General features: G+C 35.8%; 1 protein-coding gene across 1 annotated transcript; it reads left to right on the top strand.

The window, feature by feature from the left end:
* On the top strand, positions 1–1,606 carry LOC110870754. Its single transcript, XM_022119909.2, has 2 exons — positions 1–588; positions 1,409–1,606. The coding sequence occupies exons 1-2, from the start codon at positions 1–3 to the stop codon at positions 1,604–1,606; spliced, it is 786 nt and encodes a 261-aa protein (XP_021975601.1).
* The last annotated feature ends 9,108 nt before the right edge of the window (positions 1,607–10,714 follow it).

Raw genomic sequence — 10,714 nt, 5'->3', positions numbered from 1 at the left:
ATGTCTGGTGTACAACTCGCGATGGCTCCCGGCTCAGAGCCGGGCAAACCACTAGCCGCAGACCCGAAAGCCCACCATCACCCGCAACAAGACGCGGGTGGTGGCATGATGGGCTCTCTGCGGTACATAGAACTCCAACTTGTAGCATTCGTTATGGTTTTCTCCGCAATCGGGCTTGTCCCGCTTTTCGACCTCGTTTTTCCCGCCATCACGACCGCGTATCTCCTGCTTCTATCGCGGCTCGCGTTTCCTGGAGCCGCGAAGTCGAAGGAGATTATCCAAGCAAGCGGGATGCTACGATTTTATTCAATTATGGGGACGGTGATAGGGTTGTTTTTACCGTTAGCTTATGTTTTGGGCGGGTTCGCGAGGGGGGACAATGAGGCGGTTAGATCGGCAACACCACAGTTGTTCTTGTTGTCGTTTCAAATATTGACGGAAAATGTTGTTAGCGGGTTGTCGTTGTTTTCGGCCCCGGTTAGAGCTTTGGTCCCCTTGTTGTATACGGTTAGAAGGTTGTTTGTTATATTGGATTGGATACAAGATGTTTGGGTTAACAAATCGCTTGGTCAAAATGCTCCTATTCAGGTATCCATTTTATAAATAATTTATAAATAATTTTTTAAAATAAATATACACCTTTTTGGATTTTTGTTTTTGGTATGAATTTGTAATGTTAACTAAATAGAGGGCATATAGTTACCTTTTTAGGCCCATAAAATATTAAACGCCTAAATTTTTAACCTTTGGTCCGGTACCGGTATACCAGTTTAAACTGGTATAACCCAATTTACCAGCGGTACAATTTTTTTTGTTGTTTCGTCAGTTTACCAGTATGCAGTGGCGGAGTATTGTGGGTGCCCGGGGGTGCACCCGCCCACCACAATGCTTCGATTACAAGTGTATAAGTTCCGATTTTTCGTCCGAAAATTTTAAATTATATAGGATCGCCCCCCCCCCCCCCCCCCCCCCCGATTATTTTTCCTAAATTGTATATCCTAAATATTTATAAACTTTATATACAAATGATGGGTAGTTTGGTAAATATACACTTTGTTTTATTTGGAACTATTATTATTTAACCCGACTTGAATCGAATAGCCAACCCGACCCGACCAAAAACATAACGATAAGAAAAAAAATTTAGGTCCCATCACTTTACGCCCCCTCGAAACTTTTGGTCAAGCTCCGCCACTGCCAGTATGATTTGTGTCGGCGAAGCTTCCGGCATCTGGTTTAACTGGCCGGTATAAATCGTTTTTTAAAACCTTGCTAACACCCCAGTCCGACCGGTTCAAATGGATTTAACTGGACCAATTATGTAGTCGGTTCCCGTTCGTTCGACCGACTGGTCGGGTTTGGATCCAAAAAGAGTGGATGCTAACGTGTCGTGTTTTGATTGGACCAGGATATTGCATGGTATTGGTTTGGGGTAAGCCTAGCAGTGACAAATTTGGCATATTTTTCAATCAATATATCTGCATTTTTGATTCCATATTTTCTCCCAAGAGCATTTGAGCTACATTTCAAGGAGAGATATGAGAGAGAAGCAAAGTTGGCAGCTGATAAAAGTCAAAGTGAAACCAAAGATAAGAAGTTTGACTAATGAAATTAATTTATATATCATCCAGTTATGTTCTTGTTTTTACTTGATTATTTTGAGTTCACTTGTTATATGTATCTGTTTATATTGTTCTTTACATTTTGGGTTAAAACAGTAACTTCTTGAAACAAAAAGTTTAGGGGTTATATGTAACAATTTTCATTCTTGAGGGATCTATTATGTAGTTTTGACAAAAAAGAATCACACATTGAGCCAGAGGTTTTACTACAGTGGGTCTTCGGTCTTCGGACGGTGGGTTTCCTCTAGAATGGTAGTCGGAATGGTAGTCGGCTGAGTCACCAGTGTCGTCTGTGTTTGCGGACAGTGGTGACCTTTTCCATTTGGTTTATTCGGTTTTTTTTTAGTTTTGGGTATATTTCTTGTCCAATCTTTGAACTATATATTATAGATATGGCAATGGTTAAATATATGTAGATGTTTTTATTTTGTCAATATCTCGATATAAATTTTTTGATAAACTGAATTGTATCTAATAAAATATGCTATACTGGACGTGACTCAACTTGTGATATTTTTTTATCGAACCGTAGATAAAAATAAATGTATCACGACGTATTAAAAATATATATAAGTATATTAAAAGTTATAAAAACAAAAATAAAATTAAACCAATAGCAAAACTTTAAAAACCAAGTAGTCATGCTAGGTTAATTTTGTTTTAGTGCAAAATGGAAGCAGTGAACAAAATGGAGTTAATTACACTAATAATTCATTTCGTATATTTGTTTTTGGAATTTTGTCTCTAAGTATATGAAACTACAACTTTCTCATCTATCGTTCACTTGAACATAACACGTTCGTTATGAAAAATAGTGGCGGCTTTGATGGTGTGGCGGGAGGACCTCCACACAAGGCCCGTGATTTCGAGAGATACGTGAGTTTAAAAATATTCCGATATAGATATGTTATTTTTTTTAAATAGTAAACTCATACCAGTTCCAATATAGGCCAATTTTACAAATCATTTTTAGGGGCTGTTTGGTAGCCTCTTAATGACCATTCAGATGCTACCTCTTAATGGTTTAAAACCTCTGAATGTATAAGAGGTAACCTCAAGTCTGAATGGTTAAGAGGTAACCCCTGAATGGTAAATCATCACATGTCACATTCTTCTACCTTCTCAACTTTCTCATTGGTAAAATTCTTAATGGTTCCATTAAGAGGTAGCCTCTTAATGACCATTCAGAGGCTACCAAACGGCCCCTTAATGGTTTAGAATTTAGCCCACTTGACATTAGGTTTATTGATCCCAAAACTAATTTGATTTTTTTAAATAATAAACATTATGGAATGGCACATTTTTCAAGCTCGAAAGGATACGTGAATTCTCAGAGACTTTTTTTTTTTACGATCATTTTATACTAAAAATTATTGGTCATACGAAATTTAACAAAAAGAAAAACAATGTTACAATTATAATTAACCATGTCATGGATACTCATAAGTGATTTGATGAATCATTTGTTTATCATGTTAAAGATTCAAATGGAACGCTTTTTTCTTATAAAATATAAAAAATAGCATATAAAATATAATTAACTCTCACTTTAATATTTTTATCGTCATATATTTATATGTAAAAAATCTCCTTTCATTTTAATGTAACTGACGAGGTATGACTTGGATCGGCTAATCCGACCCGGGCATCACCTATTATTTTATTATAAATATTTAATTACACATGTTTATGCTAGAATGTTCCATTCTGTATGGATAAACTACGTAACCAAATCCCCAGACTTTTGGAAAGATCATGCAAATCCCTAACTTATTGGAGTCCATCCTAAGTTAGAGGAAACCCTAATGGTAAACTATAAATAGAGGTAAACACCAAAGGTACTCTCGTTTACTATCTCTCTCTACATTCATACTTTCTTTCGCCCAAACCGAGACTTATTCTCACGCCGGAGGGTGGTTACAGGAATAACCCCATTTCTGTAACGAGTCCTAACGGTGTTTGGTTTTGCTGTTAGTTGTTCGGATCGCCAAAGTGTTGAAGTCCTAGCCGGAGATTAACCATAAGGTTAGTGTTTCTTCAGTAACATCTTTTCAAATTATTTGCTATTATATAACAGTAAAATTCTATTATTAAATAAAACGATAACGTAACAATACTATTTTAACTTATACAGAATGTTTAATTGACCAAGTTATGAAAAAAGAATTTCGTTTTTCATATTTAAAATGGCAAATGGTGAAAACAATATACATTATATCGTACTTTTTATTTGAATGGCAAATTTCTTACTCTTTATAAGATTTGAACACAAAACCTTACACTTTAGGGGTTGTTTGTTTAGCTTTTAATGAGGCTCTTATTGGTTCAGACATGTTACTGATTCAACACTTAATGGTTTACACTTTAGACTGTTGTTTTGCGAGCAAGTGTCTGAATGGTTTAGACATTTGTCTCTGAATGGTTAAACATTATACTGAGTCTGAAAGGTTAAGACCTCTAATCTGAATTGGTCAGACATTTACCTCTGAATGATTAAGCATTATACTGGCCCTTAATGATTCAGACCTCTTACTAGTTCAACACTTAATGATTCAGAGCTCTTACTGGTTTAACACTTAACCATTCAGAAGTTGCCAAACAACCCCTTAGTGTTTTAAAAGGCTTTGCCTTGCCGTTGGAGTCCGGACCACCAACCCTACCGATTACATTTTATTGTACTTAACCGACTTTTAAAAGACAATTTGTTTTGATGTCATTTTCCTGGTTAACCATCGTATCGGCAACTTTAATTCGACAAGTACCCATGAAATGTCTACGTTACGTGTCCCCGATAAACTTAGTACATTAAGAAAGTCGTTATCACCCGATAAAAAGCGAGATTGACAACTAGATGAACCTTTGTGGTTTAGTTTTGATAATGATATTCTCAGGGGCGTACCCACCCTAAGCCAAGGGTGGGCGGGCGCACCCCATGAAAAAATATTTTTTAGTGTTATTTTTCGCCAGCAATCTCGACCGCACCCCTTAGAATTTTTCACCTGCACCCCTTGAAAATTTTCAACCGCCTCACTTAGAAAAAAAATTATTAACCACTTATTCACTATATTATTTAATCCAATCTAAGCCCAATCTGCAATCAATTTTTATTAACACAAGCCCAAACCCAACCTAAAGAAATTTGAACTAAATAAAATAACCCAAACTCATCCACCCATTCCATTTCTAAATCCCGCCCCCAAAAAAACTCTCAGCGACTTGACGCCACTGCTCACGACCTGGTGGCCTTTTTTACTGGAAAAATCAAAATTCCGGTTGGACCGACCCATATTACGTCAGGATTCCAATATAGAACTAGTATGGTTTATTTATTTATTTATTTATTTTGTTTTATGAGATGATTAGGAGAAAATATAGATGTGTAAGAATTTAATCTTTTTATATTTTTAGTTACAAGTAATCAACATTTAATATTAGGGCTTGAATGTTTAAAAATATAATTAAAAGTTATGGGCTATGGTTGAGCATGATTGTTTATTTTGTTTAAGTGTTTAATGTTGTTTTATAAACTTATAGAGCAAATTATATGTGTTAGGAACAATGAGTAAGAATGTAATGAACTTATGGCATGTTTAGTATCTTTAGATGATATTTTGAATATATTTCAAAAAAAAAAAAACCCTGTAGGGCACAATTTTAAATTCGTTTGTAATTTGTAATGACGTTTGACGTGTTTTTGATGATTTATAAATTTTAGTTTAATGTTCTTTTGTTTTACATGATCCGACCCGACCCGTTATGAACCGATATTTTTATACAGCTAGGGACCTAAAATCTTTGAAAATATTCCGCACCCTCAGGAAAAAATTTCTAGGTCCGCCACTGAATATTCTCATGCTTTTCTCGTTCATAATAGGCCATAATATTTGGCATAACTAGAATTAAACACTATAAAGAAGCAAGTTATATGTGCATATATGTGTTGTAAGTTAGGCTTTGGGAGTTTTTCAAAAAAAAAAAGAAAATTTTCTTTTTAACCCTAAAGTTTTAATGTTTGACAATTTAAGTTTAAACTTCTAATTTTTGTTTCCTTTTTAACCCTAAAGTTTTAATCTTTGACAATTTACCCTAAAGTTTTAATCTTTGACAATTTAAGTTTAACATTTTTAATCTTTGTTTTCTTTTTAACACTAAAGTTTCAATCTTTGACAATTTAACTTTAAAGTTTTAATTTTTGGTAATTTAACCCCTTTGATTAATTTGATTTTTTACTTCTAATTCAAAAGTTTCCATCTTTTGCGATTTAACCACTTTGATTTTTTTTACTTATGTGTTGTAATCTTGACTTTGGAGGTTTTTCAAAGAAAAAATGATTATACATATGGTTGTTGTAACCTTGGCTTTGGAGGTTTTTTAAAAAAATTGATTTTTTTACTTTTCATCAAAAAGTATTTCATAAATTACTTTTAACCCAAAACTATTTGTTTTTTTACTTTTAACACAAAACTTTTTATCTTTTGCAATCTAGCCTCACAACTTTTTTTACTTTCAACTTTGTTCCTTTATAGTTTTCATTTTCCGCAAATTTTTTGCTATATGCTTCGTCCAAATTTTGTGACTTACCACATCGCAATGTGCGTCTTTGTTTTAGCGTTTTTACGTTTCGTTCTAAATTTTGCGAGTTAACACGACGCAACGTGCGTGTGTGGGTGAACATTTTTACATCGTCTACTTTTTTCCCGTCTGACGGGTTCAACATAACGTGCTTATCCTAAATCGATTTAGTTATAACTAAATAATCCCCGCCGCATTGCGGCGGGTCGTAATTCTAGTTTATCATAAGTTCATAACTATATATATTTATTAGAGAATACACTAGTTATAGTTCCATAAATGATAAACGCTTAATACCATATGAATGGTTCTATTTATATTTGGAACTAATTATTGTACCAATTAGGCAATTATACGGTCCGATGGGCCTCATGGGCCGTGACGTGACACACTTCGTAGTGTAGTCACAAATAGGCATTTAGTAGTTGAAGGACATAACGTTAGGTAACTATAATACATATATTCCATAGAGAAAACAACAAATGTAGGACATGACATTAACGTGACAAACTATGAAATAAGTTACTAGCTAGGGAAACATCCAATGTGCTTCTTACTTTGGACCAGAGCCGTTCCAAAGACCCTAAGCGAATTATAAAGTCGGGGCCCTATTGAATTGGTATATAGAAAATCACCATTTCAGATTGAGATTTGAGACATTGAATAACTATAGTGGTGATTTTTCCTAATTTCGGTCTAATTTCGCGCAATCTGTAATCAGTTTCACATTGGTTATTTAAAAAGCGTCACAAGTAAGAGGTTTGGTGTGTTGTGTCGTTGCTTTTGGATTCTGGAATGAAGCGTGCGAGGACAACGTGGATAAATTAAAATATATGTAAATAAAATAAAATTTGGAGGCCCTTGTTTTGGGTGGTCCTAGGCCTTAGCCTAGATTGATAAACCTAACGGGCCGGCCCTGCTTTGGACATATGCTTTACTCAAGATTATTTATTTATTTATTTACTATTAAGAATTAAGAATAAAAATTGTGTTAGATATATTTACATTTTGGGGATGTCGGGTAACGAGTTGAAAACTAGTTGAAACTGTAAGATTAAATATATTACTTATTAATATTTAATCTATAGCCATCTTAATCATTTACATTATAGAGATCAAAATATATTAGAACCTATTATTAATTAGTTGGTAATTGTTGATGGACCATATTACCCTTAGTAACTAATTAGGTTTCCTCCTGGGTGCTTATATAAGGAGAGTTATGTGGAGGTTTAAGGGTTACTCAGTTTCACAATTCACACCCCATTAGATCATAACATCATTAGTTTCGGCCTCCTCTCCAAAGCCGATATCCCTTTTCGGTTTTCTTAGCACCATCATCAGTTAGCACCCTAAGGAGGAACCAAATCAAGATGACAGGCATGTCGAACTCTCTCACAGGATTCTCCTCTGCACTATCTGCTGTGACAGGTATGATTATATTGTTTTCCTTTATGCATAAACAGAACTGAACCAACATGTGGTATCAGAGCATATGTTGATTAGTCAGTTCTGTTTTCGTATCCATAATTCTGGGATTGAAACTTGGAAAACGGAATTTTTTGAAACCGTATGAACTTGACAGCCGGTTTCGAGTCATAAGAATCGACTCGAAATCATGATTTTCGATGAAAGGATTAATTGTTTGTTCACCGAATTAACTGGATCATGTTTTAACCGAAATCTGTTTAGTAAAATTATTAAAAATTCAGGTTTCGGGTTCCAGAATTTTATTTTTTATGATTAGGGTTCATCATGTTTATGTGAAAATTCGAATATTCTGTTATGTTTTGGAATATGATTTGGATTATTAAGTGTTTTTCCTGATTTTGATCTAATTTTATCCTCTAAATTTTTTAGAAAACTGTTAAAAGATAAAGAGATTGAAATTTCGAAATCAGTTAACAGAATTAGATCAGCTTAAACAGGAAAGGATATCTTTTAATCCCTTAGATTTCGAATTTTCGGTTATGATATCACAATTACAGCTGTTAACGAGGTTGCTACTCGCAACCATGAGGTTGCTACTCGCAACCACGAGGTTGCTACTCGAGACCACGAGGTTGCTACTCGCAACCATAACGTCATTAGTCGAGACCATGAGGTTGCTACTCGCAACCATAACGTCATGACTCGCAACCATGAGGTTGCTACTCGCAACCATAACGTCATTAGTCGCAATCATGAGGTTGCTACTCGCAACCAGAATGTCATCACTCGCAACCATGAGGTTACGACTCGCAACCATAACGTGATTAGTCGAAACCGTAGTTGCGACTCGCAACCATAACGTGACTAGTCGAAACCGTAGTTGCGACTCGCAACCATAACGTCATTAGTCGAAACCGTGGTTGCGACTCGCAATCTCATCATTTTAAGCTGTTCGATCCGCGCTAACGGGTGGTTTGCTATTAAATGAATGGTTTTGTAATTTACTTAGTTAATTAATCAGAATCAGATAATGTTTTACAAAACCAGAAATAGCTTAACTTGAATGAGCTTTTGATATATCATTTCTGGCCAAAGCTGACTTGATACATCTACTTATCATTCAAGTATTACGAAAGCTATGCTAAGTGTGCATCATAAGCATGAATGTTTTAATATCTGGCCAAAGCTGATTTAATTCTTTCATAGATGGCATACTTAGCAAGTGCATAACTAAAGTGATTGTTTCAATTTCTGGCCAAAGCTGATTTGTTACAACCACTTTGCACATATGCTTAAATGATTACACTTCTGGCCAAAGCTGTTTTGTTTTCGTTTAAGTAGAATTTTTAGTTAAGTCTATTATTTTGATGTTAGTAATAGACATTATCACAGCTTCATTATGTAAAATGGTCATTATTTTGCCTGCCTTAGTTTAACGTGCCCATAGATCACATTAGTTTTCTTCCTTAGTATCATAACTTGCTCATCTTATTTCCACTATCAGCACCCAACTGCGGGATTCCACCTTTAACTGGTGATAACTTTGCTGCATGGAAGGATGCTCTCATGCTTACTCTCGGATTGCTTGATTTCGATTATGCTCTAAGAGAGAAAAAGCCAGCGGACCTTACCACTCAAAGCACTGCTGCTGAGCAGTTAACTCATGAAAAGTGGACTAGGTGTAACCGCATGTCTCTCATGTTTATGAAGCAATCCATAAGCAATGCAATCAGGGGAGCTATTCCTGATTCTGAAGATGCTAAAACCTACTTGGAACATGTGGAGGCTCAGTTCAAAGGGACGTCTAAGGCGCACGCTAGTACTCTTATTCTCAAGCTTGTGACAACTAAGTATGATGGGAGGAGCGGCATTCGCGAGCACATCATGATGATGAACGACATGGCCAATAAGCTGAAGGGGCTGGAAATGGAAATCAGTGATGGTTTCCTTGTTCATTTCATCATTACTTCGCTTCCTTCTTCTTTTGAAGCATTCAAGATCAACTACAACACTCAGAAGGAAAAATGGACGATGAGTGAGCTGGTCGCCATGTGCGTACAGGAGGAGGAGCGTATGAGGATGGATCGCCATACTGATGTTGCCAATTTCACTACCTCCAATCCTAAGAAAAGGAAGCACAATTATCAGAGGAAGGATGCTTCTAAAGTCCATAAGTCTAATCCTAACACTAATGCAAGTGCACCTTCCAGCTCTAAGAACTCCTTAGGCAGTATCCGCTGCAAGTTCTGTAAAAAGACAGGACACATGCAGAAGGAATGCCCTGACTTTAAGGAGTGGCTGGCTAAGAAAGGTAACGATTATTTTATGATACTTGAGTCCTATAATTTAAGTGTTCCTGCTAATTCTTGGTGGTTTGATTCTGGTTCTATGGTTCATGTTACCAATTCTACTCAGGGATTCCTTTCAATCCGGAAGCTGGAAAGAAACCAAAGAACGCTTAAGGTTGGGGATGATCGAGAATTAGAAGTGAAGGCCATTGGAACATTACAATTAGTTATGAAAACTGGTTTATGTATTAAACTTTATGATACCTTATATGTTCCTGAGGTAACTCGGAACCTTGTATCAGGACCAAAGTTAGACATGGACGGTTTTATTGTTTCCCATGGTCATCGCCAACTCTCTATCCATTATGATTCTGTTCTTTATGGTACTGGTGTTCTGGATGGAGGTCTCTATAGATTAGAACTAGATGATGGCTTTTCCAAATCTTTGTTGTCATATAACATTAATGAATCACTCACAAAGATGGAAGAGAAACGAGACTTAGAGACTTCATCCATGTTGTGGCATCAGCGTTTAGGCCACATTTCAAAAGAGCGATTAAATCGTCTCGTAAAGGATGAAGTCTTACCTCCTCTCGATTTCTCTGACTTTGGAACATGTGTCAAATGTCTTAAAGGTAAAATGACATTAGCGAATAAGAAAGGTGCCACTAGGAGTTCTAATTTATTAGAACTCATTCACACTGACATTAGTGGTCCCTACCAAATCGCTGGCATAACAGGACATACTTCATTTATCACTTTTATTGATGATTATTCTCGTTACATGTACTTGTATCTTAT

Source organism: Helianthus annuus, chromosome 8 (assembly GCF_002127325.2).
Source record: "Helianthus annuus cultivar XRQ/B chromosome 8, HanXRQr2.0-SUNRISE, whole genome shotgun sequence".
Classification (NCBI taxonomy): domain Eukaryota; kingdom Viridiplantae; phylum Streptophyta; class Magnoliopsida; order Asterales; family Asteraceae; genus Helianthus; species Helianthus annuus.
Note: the sequence above shows the minus strand (reverse complement) of the source record. Positions and strands in the feature narration are given on the sequence as shown.